Source organism: Megalobrama amblycephala, linkage group LG15 (assembly GCF_018812025.1).
Source record: "Megalobrama amblycephala isolate DHTTF-2021 linkage group LG15, ASM1881202v1, whole genome shotgun sequence".
Lineage (NCBI taxonomy): Eukaryota > Metazoa > Chordata > Actinopteri > Cypriniformes > Xenocyprididae > Megalobrama > Megalobrama amblycephala.
Window position 1 is genome coordinate 33,309,525 of NC_063058.1, and position 21,393 is coordinate 33,330,917.

At 34.7% G+C, this 21,393-nt stretch overlaps 1 protein-coding gene across 1 annotated transcript in view; it reads right to left on the reverse strand.

The window, feature by feature from the left end:
• Positions 1-1,294: 1,294 nt before the first annotated feature.
• The window catches only part of slc6a13 (solute carrier family 6 member 13), a 33,706-nt gene continuing 13,607 nt past the window's right edge, over positions 1,295-21,393 (reverse strand). The window contains exons 2-15 of the mRNA XM_048158924.1: positions 17,329-17,529; positions 14,048-14,182; positions 13,065-13,205; positions 12,879-12,966; positions 11,425-11,557; positions 11,149-11,283; positions 5,254-5,357; positions 4,211-4,335; positions 3,238-3,350; positions 2,992-3,129; positions 2,810-2,912; positions 2,546-2,646; positions 2,078-2,248; positions 1,295-1,900 (exon numbers count right to left, since the gene is read on the reverse strand). Coding sequence (XP_048014881.1) covers positions 1,736-1,900; positions 2,078-2,248; positions 2,546-2,646; positions 2,810-2,912; positions 2,992-3,129; positions 3,238-3,350; positions 4,211-4,335; positions 5,254-5,357; positions 11,149-11,283; positions 11,425-11,557; positions 12,879-12,966; positions 13,065-13,205; positions 14,048-14,182; positions 17,329-17,529 — 1,853 coding nt within the window. The 3' untranslated portion in view covers positions 1,295-1,735. The remainder of the gene's footprint in view (positions 1,901-2,077; positions 2,249-2,545; positions 2,647-2,809; positions 2,913-2,991; positions 3,130-3,237; positions 3,351-4,210; positions 4,336-5,253; positions 5,358-11,148; positions 11,284-11,424; positions 11,558-12,878; positions 12,967-13,064; positions 13,206-14,047; positions 14,183-17,328; positions 17,530-21,393) is intronic.

A 21,393-nucleotide genomic window follows, 5' to 3' on the forward strand; every position in this document is an offset into this window, starting at 1 on the left:
CAGTCTGATAAATGTAATGCATATCCAATAGAATTTATATAATTATTATGAATATATAAGGAAGCAAAAGTTACACACAATTAAATTAAAAATGTAAAAAATCATATGTATATATATATATATATATATATATATATATATATATATATATATATATATATATTTTTTTTTTTTTTTTTTTTTTTCATTTTTAATATAATTTTGTGTAATTTTTGCCAGTCTGATCAATTTAATGTATATATATATATATATATATACAGTACAGTCCAAAAGTTTGGAACCACTAAGATTTTTAATGTTTTTAAAAGAAGTTTCGTCTGCTCACCAAGGCTACATTTATTTAATTAAAAATACAGTAAAAAACAGTAATATTGTGAAATATTATTACAATTTAAAATAACTGTTTTCTATTTAAATATATTTGACAAAGTAATTTATTCCTGTGATCAAAGCTGAATTTTCAGCATCGTTACTCCAGTCTTCAGTGTCACATGATCCTTCAGAAATCATTCTAATATGCTGATCTGCTGCTCAAGAAACATTTAATGTGTACAATTGTACAAAATATTTGTGTACAATATTTTTTTTCAGGATTCCTTGATGAACAGAAAGTTCAAAAGAACAGCATTTATCTGAAATACAAAGCTTCTGTAGCATTATACACTACCGTTCAAAAGTTTGGGGTCAGTAAGAATTTTTTTTTTTTTTTTTTTGAAAAGAAATTAAAGAAATGAATACTTTTATTCAGCAAGGATGCATTAAATCAATCAAAAGTGGCAGTAAAGACATTTATAATGTTACAAAAGATTAGATTTCAGATAAACACTGTTCTTTTGAACTTTCTATTCATCAAATAATCCTGAAAAAAAATATTGTACACAAATATTTTGTACAATTGTACACAGTAAATGTTTCTTGAGCAGCAGATCAGCATATTAGAATGATTTCTGAAGGATCATGTGACACTGAAGACTGGAGTAACGATGCTGAAAATTCAGCTTTGATCACAGGAATAAATTACTTTGTCAAATATATTCAAATAGAAAACAGTTATTTTAAATTGTAATAATATTTCACAATATTACTGTTTTTTACTGTATTTTTAATTAAATAAATGTAGCCTTGGTGAGCAGACGAAACTTCTTTTAAAAACAGTAAAAATCTTAGTGGTTCCACACTTTTGGACTGTACTGTATATATATATATATATATATATATATATATATATATATATGTGTATATATATATATATATATATATATATATATTTAAAGTGGCAAAAGTTACACAAAAACACAAAATTATATTAAAAATGGGGAAACAATTATATATATATGTATGTATGTGATATGTGTATATATATACACACATTTATATATTTATTTTTAATTTTTAATATCATTTTGTGTAATTTTTGCCAGTCTGATCAGATAGTGAAATCCAGAATAGATATCAAACATCATGTTTTACTTTAAAATAAGTGTGATTACAGAAGTAAAACAGGTTGCAAACAGTGTTTTTCAACATTCTGCTGTCTATAATATTGACACTTACTGGCTTTCATACCCTCTGAGCAACGAGAGCAAGCATAAAATCAGAAGACGCTCTTCAAATCCTCTCACAGGCTGTAGAGGTCGAGCGTCATCCTGGCATGTCGAAATGCTTATTTGGCTGCCAGTACTGTGTGAGGTATCATGGGAAGGTTTAAAAGCACCACCCTCGGGGAAACATAGGGCTAACAGTGCGACTCTTTCTCGCTGACGGGGAAGTACCCGTCTTTGGTTGGGGTGCTTCGCTGGCGAAGAGTCTCGCCGTCAGCTGCAAAAATGGCCTGAGGTTTCTCCTGATCTCGTCTCATTTTGGGCAGGTCCAGCGAGGGCGTGGTGAGCTCGTGGAAACGCTGAGGATATAAAAAGTGGAGAGGTCTGAAATAACATACAACCATACTGCATAGTATGTAATTGTTGTAATATGTAGTATACATGCAACCATAGCACACTATATCCCAAAATGCAATGCAACGCACATGACTTTTATTTCTGACGTCAAGCAGGAAGATTGAGTAAGCGTCACTCACCTCTCGCAGTGAACCTTTGGCCGTGCTCATTTTATAAACGATCCACAGCGGGATGCAAACCATAGAGGAGAGCGCCAGCAGCCAGCCGAGGGCGTAACCCCACCACGGGTACACATACTCGTTATTATACTTCAGAGGAGTGTATTTGATCAGGGAGAACGCAAACGTACCCTGCCAAGACAAACAAGATTATTAGAGCGCTTGATCTTAAAACTAAACTGAACTAAATCTTTAAAAAGGGAGAGAATTTTTACAAATGCAGCAGTAACCAGAATCTTTTGCTGTTGCATCGTGCTTCATCCACACCAGTAGATGTCAGTATAAAGCCATAGAAAACACTCTCTTGATACTTAGTGCATCTTTAAATTCACATCACAAATCTAATGATTTGGTGCTCCAGAAACATTTCTTGTTATTCAATATATTTTACTGTACTTATTATTATGATTAGACAGAGAAAAGACTCACAAAACATGTGGCAGGGGTGAAGAAGAGCCAGCAGTATTTAATGTACGGCCCAGGACGGTAACCAATCATGTCCTCGATATTGTCATAGAACCGATTAGCACCTGAGAGACAAAAAAAGAAAGAAAATGACCAAAAATGTGACATTTCAAAACCTTGTGAGGTCCCTTTATATATACATAACATACGCATATATTAATAAATATATAGATTTGGCATTCTTCTTGCTTCCTGCAGCAAATGCACAGGCTTTAGCAGACGTCTCACCGTAGATCCAGGCAATGCAGACGGTCTCAAAAACAGCTACAAAGAGCAAACACATGCCACTGGCTGCATAGTAGTCAAACAGCTGGAAGACATACATTCCTCCCTGAAAGACAGACAGACAGTTTATGAATCTGACATTCATTTAGATATTCATCTAGATCTTCTCGTCAGCGTCACAGTACCTCTGTGAGCATAATGAGGCCCACGAGGAAGGACACGACGGCCACGGCGAGGATGAGCAGCTCTCTGCGGTTCTTCCGGCGGAAGAAAGACGGGTACATGTCCACCATGGCCGTGACCAGACTCTCCACACACACGAACTGAAGCAACAAAACACAAAAGTGGCTTTTTGGTTTTTACTAGTCATTAGACACTAATTGTCATGATATGAATCAGGAATATGCACAAAATGAGATGAAGATTCATACCTGACTGTCCAACCCCAAAAGGACAATCATGATGAAAAAGAAACAGGCCCACAGAGGAGAGATGGGCATCATGGACACGGCCCGCGGATACGCGATGAACGCCAAACCAGGACCTGAGAGAGAAAACACGAGCAAGATTAGCATTGAAACTTGAAATACTCATATTTTAATATGTTATTTGTTTGGTTGAATGTTAATGTTCGTCATATGGAGCATTAAATCTGTGAAATGAGCCTGAAACATGAACCCGCTCACATCTGAGCAAAACCGATTACACAGGCCTTGACACATTAAAAGAAAAAGGTCATTTACAAACAAACCTGAATGTGTGCTCTGGACAGACAGAGATTACAGTGTGTTTGAGGGCTAAAGGGCAATTTTCTAAAAATACCCGACTGGAAAATTACTAATGCGTCAGATTTTAATTTGTTTAAAAGGATAATTACATAATATTATATATAATTAACATTACATTAAATACATTTTACTAAACTAAATACTTTACTATAACTAAAATATTTATTTATTTATTTAAATATGTATTTATATTTATTAAAATATTTGTTTTGAGTTTTATATGTAATATTTTAATTATATATTATATTTATTTAATTATAATTATATATTATATTTTATTTTTAATAAAAAATAATACAAATAATTTTGTATTATTTTTTAATAAAAAAATATATTAAAAATACATATATATATAATTATTATTAGCATTATAATTAACATATACATATACAAATAACAGATTTTATTTAATATTTTATTATGGGTATTATAAAATATATACTTTTATATTAAATTACATGAGGAATATATATTTTATAATTTATTTATTTGTTTATTTATTTATTTAAAAATATATTTTATATAAAACTCAAAATAAATTATTTTATTTATTTAAATTTTTATTTATTTATTTATTTTTATTTATTAATAGTATATGTATATAATGTTAACCCACCAGATTCGGCCACTTCTGAAATCGGGACGTTCTGTTCATAAGACATGAAGCCAAGAATGGAAAAGATGGCAAAACCAGCAACAAAACTGGTTCCGCTGTTCAGGAAACACAGGGCCAAAGAATCCCTAAAAACAGAAAACATTGTGTGTTATGAAAAAACATCTGCAAATATTAAAGCAGTTTAAAGTGATCAGATTTCAAAGGGTGGAACCACATGGACCTGATGAATCGCAGCGCTACATATTTCTCAAGTTTAGGTCTTTTATATTACTTACAGTCTAACATAAAACGACAGCATGTGACAATAGAGCTGCGCTGGGCTCAGCTGAGGACGAGCCCTTCATTCGGCCCTACAGCACACTATAAGCAATTCTTCTACAGAACATAATCTACTATCTATATATATATAATACAGAGATTGTATAGGTATACAAAAGTGTTATATAATATCTATAGGGTTGGGAACCGAGAATCGACTCTTATTCAGATCCTGTTGATTCCAAATGATTCTAATGAGTCAGTTCAGTTATTCAGTGAATCAATCACATTCTGTGAGGTTTAAATCAGTGTTGTTCATTGTCACTATAGTAAAAGATTGTCATGATCACAAGTTGGAGTGCCCTAGTTAGCCACTAGAGGGCACTCCAACCCGGACTATTGCTTCACCACTTTTGGACTTCATTTCCCATAAACCACTTCCCGGACTCATTATCCTGTCATTGCATTCAGCTGTTTTGTGTTTGATCATTTGTGTCTGTCTATTTATACCCTGTTTGTTTCTGCTTTTGTTATTGAGGTTTCATTTACGGTCACCTGTTCTGTTTCTCTGGTTTTTGTATGGACTGTTCTATGGAGTTTGACCCTTGCATGTTTCTGGATTACGGTTTTGGATTACCCCATTAAAGCTGCATATGGATCTTACCTTCTTGTCTCTGTGCTTTACGTGACAAAGATACACTTTATGCGTTTTGTCAGTGGTATCTAGTATTGATGTTTAATATATAATACAAATAAGAGCTAATAATTAATGGAGGTTTTCTGACCTGTAGCAGTTGTTGTTGTATTTGTTGTAGCTTCCGAGCGCGGTGAGGCAACCCAGACAGATGGCATACGAGAAGAAGATCTGCGTGCCTGCGTCCATCCACACCTGAAAACACAAGAAGACATGTTATGGTTTTTAAAACAACCTCGCAACTTTAATTTACTGACGTGCAGCCAAATAAAGAGAGAAAATACATACACAGTTTTATTTGTAAGGCATCCGTCTCTTATTCTCTCATTGTGCTCTATAGCTTTATGGATTCTCATGATTGTTTATTATTGTTTTATTTTCATTTGTTTTATTAGCTATGTTCAGCACTTTGGGTCTACTGTGTAGTTTTAAACTATTATTATAACTAATACAATTAATATTTTATTGGAGTGTTATATAAATATATATTTTTATATAAAATGATATTACAGGGGAGATTGTGCTTACATGTGACGTCATTATCAGCTTTAACTAACGTATTTGGCTTCAGGTAATAAGCTTGAATGGACAAGATGAAAGACGAGAGCGTTTGTAGGATTGTGAAACCTTTTGTTTATTAGCCTTTATAAGTCCTGAAATGGGTTTAGACATGATCAGGAAAGACATGCTGCCGGTGTTTTCCTATTAGCCTGTCAATCAAACTCTCTGATATGAATCACAGCGCTTTCTGTTTTTTGTAACTCCGCTTGTTCATGTTCTGCCACGGGTGATGTGGATGTTTTAAAGATCTTATGACACAAAAATGCACAACGTGACACACGTACTGTACAAGACTGGTGTGATCTCTGTCTTATAAAACCTCCTGTCGTCATCCGGCAGGTGAAAATCGTGCATCCGATCAGAACTGGTGTTTTTCCACAGGGAAAATTCCTCACACTCCCTTTAAAACCTCACATGTATCACCAGAGGTATGCTGAAAACACCACTGATGTCCAAGCGAGACGTAACCCTTTTTCACCCATGATGCTGATGCATCTTTGAGCCTTAAATCACCAATAACTTTGTCGAGCCGTTTACTTTTCTAGCTGAAGGTTTTGTGAATTTTGACTAAAAGACCAGAGAAAATGTCAAAACAGCAATGGTTCTCTCACAGCTCCAATCTTTGCAGAATTAAAATGAGCTATAAATGTTGATTCATGTTGATTTTAAACCATCTGATCCATGATGGTCACGATTTGACTAACTTTATCCAGCTATTCACATAAACCCACAAGATTTTGTTGAACTGGCCTTATTTTATACATCTAAGACTAAAAACTGCAACAATTATCTCTCAAATCCAACCAAACAAAGAGACATTCAAGAGACATCCAACCAAAAAGAGGCATTACAGAATTAAAATGGCTTATAAACACCACTTTAAACAATTTGATGCTCAAGTTTCTGAGCCTTAGAGCACCGATTTGACTAACTTTGTCCAACTGCTTACATTTCTGGTTGAAGGTTTCATTAATTTTGGCCTCATTTGTATATATCTAAGACCAAAAGACGTCAAAACAGCAAATCCAATCTTTACAGAATTATAAATCGGCTATGAATGTCGATTCATGTTGATTTAATAGAATCTGACCCATGATGCTCAAGTTTTTGGAGCCAAAGATCACCGATTTGACTAACTTTGTCTAGCTGTTCATGCAAACCCACAAGATTTTGTTGAATTTTTATACATCTAAGACCAAAAATGTCAAAGATAAGCAATGGTTTATGTCTCAAATCCAAGCAAACATGCCTGCATTGACCAAAAAGAGGTTTATTATTAGTGATCAACCGATAATCGGTTTTACAGATATTTTTCCCGATATTTAAGCATTTTTTCCATAATTGGGTATCGGTTTTATTATATCAGAATTACAGATAAATGTGAGAATTGTGAATTCTCAAAACATGCAAATAATCAGAATCGTATCGGTTATAAAAAGTCAATATCGGTCGATCTGTATATATTCTGCTTTTTTTATTTGAGGCTGAAGTCAACATGAAATCCTGTTAAATATCCTATAACGCTTTACAGATTTAAAATGGATTATGAATGCTACTTGATGTTGATTTTAAACAATTTGAACCATGATACTCAAGTTTTAGAAGCCTTAGATCACCAATTAACTAATTTGTCCCACAGTTTACTTTTCTAGCTGAATATTTCATTGTATACATTTAAAGCCAAAAGATGTCAAAACAGCCATGGGTATCTCTCAAATCCAACCCTTGCAGAATTAAAATGGATTATGAATGTCGATTCATGTTGATTTTATAGAATCTGACCCATGATGCTCAAGTTTTTGGAGCCAAAGATCACCGATTTGACTAACTTTGTCTAGCTGTTCATGCAAACCCACAAGATTTTGTTGAATTTTTTATACATCTAAGACAAAAATGTCAAAGATAAGCAATGGTTTATGTCTCAAATTCAACCAAACATGCCTGCATTGACCAAAAAGAGGTTTATTATTAGTGATCAACCGATAATCGGTTTTACAGATATTTTTCCCGATATTTAAGCATTTTTTCCATAATCGGGTATCGGTTCTGTTATATCAGAATTACAGATAAATGTGAGAATTGTGAATTCTCAAAACATGCAAATAATCAGAATTGGTATCGGTTATAAAAAGTCAATATCGGTCAATCTCTATTTATTATGCTTTTTTATTTGAGGCTGAAGTCAACATGAAATCCTGTTGAATATCCTATAACGCTTTACAGATTTAAAATGGCTTATGAACGCTACTTGATGTTGATTTTAAAGAATATGATCCATGAAGTTTTTGAGCCTTAGAGCACTGATTTGACTAACTTGAACTGTTTACATTTCTGGTTGAAGGTTTCATTAATTTTGGCCTCATTTGTATATCTAAGACCAAAAAATGTCAAAACAGCAAAGGTTATCCCACAAATCCAATCTTTAGACAATTACAAATCAGCTATGAATGTCGATTCATGTTGATTTCATAGAATCTGACCCATGATGCTCAAGTTTTTGGAGCCAAAGATCACCGATTTGACTAAATTTGTCTAGCAGTTCATGTCAACCCACAAGATTTTGTTGAATTTTTATACATCTAAGACCAAAAATGTCAAAGATAAGCAATGGTTTATGTTTCAAATCCAACCAAACATGCCTGTATTGACCAAAAAGAGGTTTATTATTAGTGATCAACCGATAATCGGTTTTACCAATATTTAAGCATTTTTCCATCATAGGGTATCGTTTCTGTTATATCGGATTCACAGATAAATTTGAGAATTGTGAATTCTCAAAACATGGAAATAATCAGAATCAGTATCGGTTATAAAACGTTAATATCGGTCGATCTCTATTTATTCTGCTTTTTTATTTGAGGCTGAAGTCAACATGAAATCCTGTTGAATATCCTATAACGCTTTACAGATTTAAAATGACTTATGAACGCTACTTGATGTTGATTTTAAACAATTTGAACCATGTTACTCAAGTTTTAGAAGCCTTAGATCACAATTAAGTAACTTTGCCCCACAGTTAACTTTTCTAGCTGAAGATTTCATTAATTTTGGCCTCAACTGTATACATTTAAAGCCAAAAGATGTCAAAACAGTCATGGGTATCTCTCAAATTCAACCCTTGCAGAATTAAAATGGATTATGAATGTCGATTCATGTTGATGTTAAAGAATATGATCCATGAAGTTTTTGAGCCTTAGAGCACCGATTTGACTAACTTGAACTGTTTACATTTCTGGTTGAAGGTTTCATTAATTTTGGCCTCATTTGTATATCTAAGAACAAAAGACGTCAAAACAGCAAATCCAGTCTTTACAGAATTACAAATCGGTTATGAATGTCGATTCATGTTGATTTCATAGAATCTGACCCATGATGCTCAAGTTTTTGGAGCCAAAGATCACCGATTTGACTAACTTTGTCTGGCTGTTCATGTCAACCCACAAGATTTTGTTGAATTTTTATACATCTTAGACCAAAAATATCAAAGATAAGCAATGGTTTATGTCTCAAATCCAAGCAAACATGCCTGCATTGACCAAAAAGAGGTTTATTATTAGTGATCAACCGATAATCGGTTTTACAGATATTTTTCCCGATATTTAAGCATTTTTTCCATAATCAGGTATCGGTTCTGTTATATCAGAATTACAGATAAATGTGAGAATTGTGAATTCTCAAAACATGCAAATAATCAGAATTGGTATCGGTTATAAAAAGTCAATATCGGTCGATCTCTGTTTATTATGCTTTTTTCTTTGAGGCTGAAGTCAACATGAAACCCTGTTGAATATCCTATAGCGCTTTACAGATTTAAAATGGCTTATGAACGCTACTTGATGTTGATTTTAAAGAATATGATCCATGAAGTTTTTGAGCCTTAGAGCACTGATTTGACTAACTTGAACTGTTTACATTTCTGGTTGAAGGTTTCATTAATTTTGGCCTCATTTGTATATCTAAGACCAAAAAATGTCAAAACAGCAAAGGTTATCCCACAAATCCAATCTTTACACAATTACAAATCAGCTATGAATGTCGATTCATGTTGATTTCATAGAATCTGACCAATGATGCTCAAGTTTTTGGAGCCAAAGATCACCGATTTGACTAAATTTGTCTAGCTGTTCATGCAAACCCACAAGATTTTGTTGAATCTTTATACAACTAAGACCAAAAATGTGAACGATAAGCAATGATTTATGTCTCAAATCCAACCAAACATGCCTGTATTGACCAAAAAGAGGTTTATTATCAGTGATCAACCAATAATCGGTTTTACTGATATTTAAGCATTTTTCCATAATCGGGTATCGGTTTTGTTATATCGGATTCACAGATAAATTTGAGAATTGTGAATTCTCAAAACATGGAAATAATCAGAATCAGTATCGGTTATAAAACATTAATATTGGTCGATCTCTATTTATTCTGCTTTTTTATTTGAGGCTGAAGTCAACATGAAATCCTGTTGAATATCCTATAGCGCTTTACAGATTTAAAATGGCTTATGAACGCTACTTGATGTTGATTTTAAACAATTTGAACCATGTTACTCAAGTTTTAGAAGCCTTAGATCACCAATTAACTAATTTGCCCCACAGTTTACTTTTCTAGCTGAAGATTTCATTGTATACATTTAAAGCCAAAAGATGTCAAAACAGCCATGAGTATCTCTCAAATCCAACCCTTGCAGAATTAAAAACTTTGTCCAACAATTTACCTTTCTAGCTGAAGGTTTTTATACATTATACTCGTTTTTACACATCTAAGAAGGAAAAATGTCTCTCAAATCCAGCCAAACCTGCCTGAACTGAACAAAAAGAGGTCAGGTCAAAATGAAATCTTGTTGAATATCCTATAACACTGTACAGAATTAAAACTTCATCTAGCCGTTTGGGTCATTTTGTTTAATTGGCCTCATTTTTAAACTTCTAAGTAGAAACGACCTCAACACAACCAATGCTATCTCTCAAACCCAACCAAAAATGCTTGTCGCTATACATAGATTTTCCAAAAGAGGTTTTAAGCTTAAGGAATGCTGGGATACATCTGGGTGGCCGTGTCGTGGCCTGTTCGGGGGTCTTCTTGTGACGCAGATGAAAAGTCAGATCAAAGGTCAAATGCACAGATGGACCCAATCAAAGAAGGACAGAAAACAACGTTCCCCTGCTGGGCGTCTTGCTCCGGGCCACGATTAAGCACCTGGGTAGACAAATCACGTGACCTTTCGACTCGAGACACTGTGTGTTTAGGAGAAAACAATTCGCTTGTGCTCCAGAGGAATTACAAAACACACTCCTGGACTCAATATTCACGTTGAACATAAAAAAGACCAAAAAAGTTTGGTCTGAACGAGTTCCTTTAGTCAAGACAAGTAGAATTTCCATGTCAGAATTGTAGTACTGTAGATGAAAAGCTGGGATACCTGCGGGTCCGCTAACCTTCCCAGGTCGGGATAAAGGTAGAACTGGATCCCGCGGGACGCTCCTGGCAGCGTGACCCCTCTGATCAGTAAAATCAACAGCATCACATACGGGAAGGTCGCAGTGAAGTACACCACCTGTTGGGTGACAGGGAAACATGATGCTGCACTGTTATCATCAGGCTGAAGTGGATTGATGCGGATACTACTAAATGCACATTTTTAATTTTGTTAACAAAAAAGGTACATTATTAAACCAAAAGGTCTTATCTCACGTACCTTGCCGGTGGATTTGACGCCTTTCCAGATGCAGAAATAGCACAAAACCCAGGCCAACAACAGACAGAGGACCAGATCCCAGTGCAGCGTTCCCATATCCTCGATCCCAGAGGAGATCCGTAAAACTCTCCGTCTGCAGAGAGAAAGACAAATCAGCCGCAGCATCCTTCAAATCATGCTTACTTGGTTAGTTGGACAAGTTTCAGGATAAGGAGGCAGAAACTTGGAATAGTTAGGCTGCTAGAAAGCAGGTTTGTTGATTTTCCAATAAAGCTTGCTTCAAAGAATGGACAATTCAGGTTTGATTTCCAAAGCAAATATCCAAGCAAAACAGATAAATAGTTTAAAGTCATCTGAAGTATTTTGAGATCGGAACAGTAAAAAACAGTTCCATCTAACGGAATGTTCTCAGAACGTTCTAGCAAGGTTCTCTCAAAGTTACAAACTAACGTTCTTCCAGGAACATCAATAGAACGTTAGTTCTGGTCTTTATTAAAGGGTTAATTCACCCAAAAATGAAAATTCTGTCATTAATTACTCAGCCTCATGTTGTTCCACACCCGTAAGACCTTCGTTCATCTTCAGAACACAAATTAAGATATTTTTGATGAAATCCGATGGCTCAGTGAGTCCTGCATTGACAGCAAGATAATTAACACTTTCAATGCCCAGAAAGCTACTAAAGACGTATTTAAAACAGATCATGTGACTGCAGTGGTTCAACCTTAATGTTATGAAGCGACGAGAATACTTTTTGAGCGCCAAAAAAACAAAATAACGACTTAATTCAACAATATCTAGCGATGGACGATTTCAAAACACTGCTTCATGAAGCTTTACGAATCTTTTGTTTCGAATCTTTGGTTCAGAGCGCAAAAGTCACGTGATTTCAGTAAACGAGGCTTCATTACGTCATAAGTGTTTCGAAACGCTTCAAAATTTCAATAGTTCATGTGACTTTGGCAGTTTGATTCACGCTCCGAACCACTGATTCGAAACAAAAGATTCGAAGCTTCATGAAGCAGTGTTTTGAAACACTAGATATTGTTGAATAAAGTCGTTATTTTGTTTCTTTGGCGCACAAAAAGTATTCTCGTCGCGGTTGGACCACTGTAGTCACATGACTGTTTTAAATATGTCTTTAGTAGCTTTCTGGGCATCTGAAAGTGTTAATTATCTTGCTGTCAATGCAGGCCTCACTGAGCCATCGGAGTTCATCAAAAATATCTTAATTTGTGCTATGAAGGTGAACGAAGGTCTTACGGGTGTGGAACTAGTAATTAATGACACAATTTTCATTTTTTTCAAAACGTGAGCACAAAAACAATCATTCATGGAACATTTTTTGAATGTTACATGTTTTAGAATGTTCCAAGAATGTAACATTCTCATAATGTTTGCAAACTGATAAAACGGAATGTTCGAGTAAGAAAGAAGATGCTTGTGAAACTCACTCCCAGAACTCGATCACGGGCGACGTTGCGTTTTCAGGGTGACTTTGGATAATGGAATCATTTCGTCTTTGGAATTCCATGCAGGAGTCTGTGGAAAAAAACGACAGGAAGCTCTGGGTTATTTGAGCTATAATACTAATCGTTAGCACATACAGCTACAGATTTCTGGACTGCATTCATGTTCACCTGTGTTCCAGGTGTTGTTGCAGGACGACCACGGCAGGTTCCAGGAGAAGGAGTAGGACAGGTAAAATATTCCCCAGGCCAAAACTATGATATAGTAGAAGTTCAGCAGAGCCACAATCACCTGAGTGGCGTATCCGATGCCTAGAGTTGACAGAGACAGATCCCACAGTTTGTGAATGACATCATGTTCCCAAGGGTCCAAATGATGTCACTATTTTTTTTTAATTAATTAGGAATCAGTGTTTTAATAGCATACTAAAACTACTCAAAACTTTTTTCTGTAATTGAAATAAAGCTGAAATAAAATACAATACAAATATTAGATGAAAAAACTTAGAATATAATGAAAATTAGAAATGTCGCCTTGGCAATTAACAGAAATAAAATAAGTTTAGTTGCTTAAATTAAAACAGAAATAAAAATAAATTAAAGATAAATACAAATATTTAAATAATTACATCAATAATATAAATAAATATAACATATATATAAAAAAAGTAAATTATTAATAATATAAAAAAATACTATAACAGTATATAAATAATGCTGATAATACATTGTAATAAAACAACACTGAAACTAAATATTAAATATAACGTTATTTTACAAATTTATAAAATGAATAATAATTTAACAGATGATGTTTTCTACTGCTTCTGTTCATAAAATTATAATTATTTTATAGTTTATCTAAAACAAATTGGTGTAGAATTTACTTTGAATCAGAAATTGCTAGTAATGTTTCCAAATAATTATGAAAAAACGGCAAGTAACAAACTGAATTAAACAAAATTACAAATTTTCTTGTAAAATGTCCTCCAGTAATCTTTGTTTTATTTACAACTCAATAATTTTTAGTGTTTCTAACAGTAAAAAAAGACATGGGATTTGTGTTTTTGCGCATCGTAGCAAACTAACATATTGTTTTGGTTTCCAACTTCTCAAGATCAAACATCTTGTTCAGGAGTGAAGTGATGCTTCACCTTCAAACAGCGGGCTGATCTTCCTCCAGCATGTGACTCCTCCCTCGCTGGTGAACTGACCCAGAGAGATCTCCAGGAAAAACACGGGGATCCCGCAGGTGAAGAGGAAGATCAGGTAGGGAATGAAAAATGCACCTGCAGGAGGATAACGACATAAATCATGTGGAGAATCTGAAACAGGAGAAACGTGTGAGATTACTGGGCTCTTTTTCTCAGGAGAAACATCTGAGGAGCTGAAGACTTCAGCGAACGTTCGACATGTTTCCAAAGGCCCAAACGTCTCTGTATGGACACACGCTATGAGCTGATCAAACAACAGCTGTGACCTTTCACCTTCTGAACTGGTAACGCTTTCATCAGGCCAACTGTTGGATCAATAGGTCAGTTTCACAAACACCTGGCAAACGCTAAACGCATTCGAGTCTGTCGATCCTGATCAAATCCTCAACTTTTCTGCCCAGTCGGATCCTCTAAACCGGGGTCCGGAGACACCCATGGGGCCGCAAGGGAGTGCTGGGGTCTCCGTGGAAAAGTTTAGAGAAAAACAGTGCAGAAAAATATAACAATAAATAAATAATAAAAATCTAATCAAACTAGCTAAATAAATACATTTACAAATAAATACATCAATAAATTTGATTACAATAAAAATAAATAAATAAAGATTAAAATAAATACAATTGTATTTAAATAAATAAATTGATTAAAATAACTAAATGAAAAAGTAGTAAAATAAATGAATAAAATTAAAAATGCAGATTTTTAACAACAATAAAAATCTAATAAATACATTTACAAATAAATACATCAATACATTTAATTTAAATAAAAAATGGATTAAAAATAAATAAATAAAGATGAAAATAAATGCATAAATAATAAATAATTCAATCTGATTCAAATAAATTGATTAAAATAAATAAAAGGAAAAAAATTAAAATAAATGAATACAATTTAATTTAAATAAATACAATTTTGTTTTAATAAATAAATAAATAAATCTGATTTAAAAAATAAATAAATAAAGATTCAAATACATAAAAATACATTTTTTATATTTAAATAAATAAATTGATTACAATAAATAAATGAAAACATAAAAATAAATGAATAAAATTAGATTTAAATTAATACATTTTATTGAAATAAATAAATTGTATTATCAATGTAATAAAAAATAAATGTAGTGAGTAGAAAAAATGCAATAATGTAACAACAGAAAAATAAGATCAAAATAAATAAATAAATAATAAATAAATTTGATTAAAATAATAAATATATAAATAAATAATACATCCAACAGCACAATGACAAAATTTTTTTTTTAAATAAATATATATTAAAAAATAAAAATAAATATTCATAATAGAGTATTAATCAGATCTTTATCTATGAAAATATATAAATAGCAGAATGTGGATCCCTCGCACACGGATGATCATATTTGGGGTCCGTGACATCTAAAACATCGAGAACCCCTTCTCTACGTTAAATCCCAATCAGCTCGGAATCTAAACGAGCTGGAGCGCAGGAAAGTGTCCATACACGTCCCACATTCCCTCTTCTCTTTCCCCGAGGCTTGTTAACTAGCAGCGAGTTAATGAGTCAGGAATTCTCATGGCTTCTCTGATTTCTCTCCAGTCTGAAGATTACACAAGATTCCCATCAGCACTAGCACTGGACTGATGTTGACTCTCTGTTTACCTGCTAAACCTCTGCGGTGTGAGTCATAAGAGCTGACGGTGGGACACCAACCACACGGACTGCTGAGACTTTAACTGATCACATCTGTTTGGACACGTACCATGATAATGCCTTGCTTTTTAAGACAAGTACCATTGTAATACCACATTTTTGGACATGTACCATGGTAATGCTTTGTTTTTTTAGACACGCACCACGGTAATACCCTGTTTTTGACGTGTACCATGGTAAATAGCATTTTTTTCTGGACATGTACCATGGTAATACCACATTTATGGATATGTACCATGGTAATGCCTTTTTTTGGACATGTACCATGGTAAATAGCAAGTTTTTTGGACATGTATCATATTGCAGAAATACCAATTCATATACAATGGCATTTATATGTACTTCCTAAAATACCATGGTAGTACTATGGTACTTTTTGATGCAATTTTGTAAGTGATGTGCACACCATGGTGATATCATGTATTTCAGATATTTACCATGGTAATACTATGTTTTATGGAGCTGTACCCTGGTATTACGTGTTTTTTTTTTGGACATGGCATCTTAGTAATACCATGTTTTTGGACATGTACCATAATAATATTTTGTTTTTGTTTGTTTTGTAGAAATATACAATGGTAATACCATATTTTTTGGACAAGTACCATAATAATACCTTGTTTTTTGGACATGTACCCTTATAAAACCATGTTTTTTGAACATGTACTGTGTAAATAACATGTTTTTTGGTCATATATTATGTATTCTAAACATGTACTCTAGTAATATGATTTTTTTGGGGGACATGTACCATGATAATACCATGATTTTAGGACTTGAATTAGCGATACAATTTTTTTAATATGTGCATTTTTAATATTTTTTTGGACATGTATCATGTTTTTTCTGGATATGTACCATGGTAATAGCACATTTTTGGTCATGTACCATGGTAATGTCATGTTTCTGGACACATGCCATGATAATGCCTTGCTTTTTTAGACATGTACCACGATAATAACCTGTTTTTCGACATTCAAATAGCATGTTTTTGGACATGCATCATGTTCCAGTAATACCAATTCATTTATATAAATTCTCCAATGTACTTTCTAGTAATGGTGGTTTACTGTAAGTGATGTCTTTGGTGATATCATGTATTTCAGATATTTACCATGGTAATACTATGTTTTATGGAGATGTACCATGGTATTACGTGGCATTTTGTACATGGTATCTTAGCCATACCATGTTTTTGGACATGTACCATGATAATACCTTATTTTTATGGACATGTACCCAGGTAAAACCATGTTTTTTGAACATGTACTATGTAAATAATATGTTTTCCTGGAGATGTACCATGGTAATACCCTGTTTTTGACATGTACTATGGTAAATAGCATGCTTCTGGACATGTATCATGTTTTTTTAGATGTGTACCATGGTAATATATAGTAACACCATGTTTTTGCACATGTACAAGAGTATTTTTTGCGGTATATAGAACATGAATATGATAATTCATTCAGTACCGCAGTATATACCATGGTCTCACCACAGTAACAACCTCTACATATCCTCACCTCCACCGTTCTTGTAGCAGAGATACGGGAAGCGCCACACGTTTCCCAGTCCGATGATTTCTCCGGCCACCGACAGGACAAACTCTAGCTTGTTGCTCCACTGTCCCCGGTCCGTCAACTTCACCTCTGTGTGCGGGACGATCTCCAGCGGCCGGTTCAGCCCGTTAGACGGGTCCATCTTGGTCGTGATCTCTTTCTCTCCTGTTGAAAAATAGAAGCGTATTTAGAGGAAACTCATGACTGCTGTGATGTGATCGGTCAAAAGAAGCACTGTCTGTCAATCAAATATGTACAAAATATAATATACAAAAACCAATGCAGTTAATTAATCATTTGTGGTTATTTTGATTAATGAATGGTGCAATTAATTCAAATGAACAGTTCTAATCAAAATACAGCAGTGTTTTCATTCATGGTAAAAGATCCAAAGGTTTTAGTTTCATAAAACATGAACACACCCTTTCAGACCAGATCCTTTCATAAACCAGTCTGGGCACAATGCCAACACAAGCCTGTGTGTTTGTGTAAATGCAATGCACTCACTCAATTCCATACATATTATTGCATGTTTTGTCATGATGTTTGTAACCGTTGCATTCAGAAGCCACAAATCAACTGATCTGTTATGACTTATTATGAACAGTCGACAAATACAGCATGGGGAAAAACGTAAAGGCCCTTCACTGAACTTAAAATAAATGTAGGCTAAAAACACTCAAAACATATTAGTTACACCATGGGAAAGTTTAAAAAAAAAACAACTTTGAAAACCTTGGCAACTGCATAGTAACACACTAAATTTGATTTTGCAACTACATAGCAACATGTTAAAAACACTCAGAACACCTTAGCAATCACATAGCAACACCTTAGCAACTGCATAGCAACACACAAAATAACTCTTACTGTAGAATGTTTTTGCAGCTGCATAGCAACAAGTTAAAACACTCAAAACTCCTTAACATCCACATAGCAATACCCTAGCAACTGCATAGCAACATAATAAAAACACTCAGGACTACTTAACAACCACATACATACATAGCAACACACAAACCACACTTACCGTAGAATGCTTTTGCAACTGAATAGCAACATGTTAAAACACTCAAGACTCCTTAACAACCACATAGCAACACCCTAGCAAACGGCATAGCAACACACAAAACAACTTTTACTGTATAATGCTTTTGCAACTGCATAGAAACATGTTAACACTCAAGACTAACATCCACATAGAGACACCATAGCAACTGCATAGCAACGTGTTAAAACCTTCAAGACTTCTTAACAACCACATAGCAACACCCTAGCAACTGCATTGCAACACAAAACAACTCTTTACTGTAGAATGCTTTTGCAAATGCATAGCAACACATTAACACACTCAAGACTCCTTAACATCCACATAGCAACTCCCTAGCAACTGCATAGCAATATGTTAAAACCTTCAAGAGTCCTTAACAACCACATAGCAACACCCTAGCAACTATATATCACAACACAAAACAACTTTTACCATAGAATGCTTTTGCAACTGCATAGTAACAAGTTAAAACACTAAAGACACCTTAACAACCACATAGCAACACCCTAGCAACTGCATAGCAACACAAAATAACACTTACCAACTGCATAGAAACATGTTGAAAACACTCAAGACTCCTTAGCAAACACATAGAAATACCCTAGCAACTGCATAGCAACATGTTAAAAATACTCAGAACTCATTAGCAACCACATAGCAACACCCTAGCATTGCAACATGTAATACAACATTCATTGTGGAATGCTTTGAAACTGCATAGCAACATGTTAGAAACACTCAGGACTCCTTGGTAACCACATAGCAATACCCTAGCAACTGCATAACAACACACAAAAAAACACTTACAATAGAATGCTTTTGAAACTGCATAGCAACATGTTAAAAACACTCAAGATTCCTTAGCAACCACATACCAACACCCTAGCAACTGCACAGCAACATGTTAAAAACATTCAGGACTCCTTAGCAACCACATAGCAACACCCTAGCATCTGCATAGCAACATGCAAAACAACACTCGTGGAATGCTTTTGAAACTGCATAGTAGCAACATGTTAAAAACACTCAGGACTCCTTGGTAACCACATAGCAATACCCTAACAACTGCATAACACCACACAAAAAACACTTACTGTAGAATGCTTTTGCAACTGCATAGCAACATGCAAAACAACACTCATTGTAGAATGCTTTTGAAACTGCATAGCAACATGTTAAAAACACTCAAGATTCCTTAGCAACCATATAGCAACACCCTAGCAACTGCATAGCAACATGTTAAAAACACTCAGGACTCCTTAGCAACCACATAGCAACACCCTAGCATCTGCATAGCAACATGCAAAACAACACTCGTGGAATGCTTTTGAAACTGCATAGCAACATGTTAAAAACACTCAGGACTCCTTAGTAACCATATAGCAACGCCCTAGCAACTGCATAACAACATGCAAAAAGACGCTAACTGTAGAATGCTTTTGCAACTGCATAGCAACACGATAAAAACACTAAAGACTCGTTAACAACCACATAGAAACTGGAAAGCAACATGCTCCAAAAACACTCAGGACACGTTAGCAACTACTTAGCAACACCTTAGCAACTGCATAGCAACTACTCAAATGTATAAACAGGCACTCATGACAGCAAATATCTAAAAATCACTATGCACTGAAATTTCTACTGCTTTTACTCCTTTTGCCATATGCGTGTTATGTATATGATGACAGAACTCACTATCCCTGTTCTAGAGCATAATTGGTGACTGCATCACAGGATCCTATGCATGCCATGATAGTGACAGATCACACGAGCATTGTGGGATACGGCTACCCAACACCCAGCCCTGCTGAAAAGACTCTCTCTGTATGCGGAACAGAAGACTCACTGACTGTGTTCATATCTGTCAGCTTGAATTAATGGGTCGAACTCATCTGTGCATTCAGAGGCTCCGTGGAATCAAATACAAATCATAGACATTAAAGGAATAGTTCACCAAAAAAATAACAATTCTGTCATCATTTAGCCTTAATGGTTCAGACGTCTGTTCCACATGCTTGAGGTTTCAAACAACAAGCATGCTAGACGTCCCGCAGAGCCAGAGGCCTTGAGAATGTGCTCTTTTTCTTTTGCTGAAACAGGAGGGGAAGCGCCAGCATCACAGTTGTCAGTGAAAACTGAAAAGCATTACCAGACCAGTAAAAATAGACTCTTGCATTAACAAGACACTTTAAGGAATGAAGGACTGGCAGCGTGAGGTAGAACAGGCTTCTGGTTTGTTTGGAAGATGAGCTCAGAGCGAGGTGGTTTGATCACAGTTTACTGTAGTTTTCACTAGGCCAGAGATGAGATCACACAGTAGTCCTATAGAGCTGAGCTTCTGACTGATGAGGCCCATAGGAAATAAAAATGGCAAATAAGATCTCATTACTATCTCAATTGTTTCTTACAGACACCACTCATATCAGATGGAGAGCAAACAGCTGCTTCTAAGATTGTTCTCCTTAAAAAAAACACAGTATCTCTTTTATCTAAATAAAGATCTCAATAATGTCTCAAACTCTGCTCAGATTTCCCAAAGGTACAGTAACCAAGGAAAGAAGAACACAGTACTGTTTCTTTTGGACACCAATGAGCTAAATGGACTTGCTGAAGTTCCCTGCTTCTCAAATGTTTCTCCTGAGAAAAAGACAGTTTTAATCTCACTCAAATGTCTCAAACTGTGCTCACAATTCCCAAAGATACAAGGTAAGAATGATGCATAGATCTCTTCAACATCTCAACTGTTTCTCCAAGACATAAATGAGATGCAAACTGACCAGCTGAAGTCTCCTGCTTCTCAGATGTTTCTCTTGAGGAAAATACCCTGCTAAACTCACATATATCATCTCTAGCATTTCAAAAGAGATCTCAAAAATGTCTCAGACTTTGCTCAGATATCCCAAAGATACCAAAGAAAAGAAAAACTCAACATAGATCTCTTTAATATCTCAACTGTTTCTCCTAGGCACCAATAA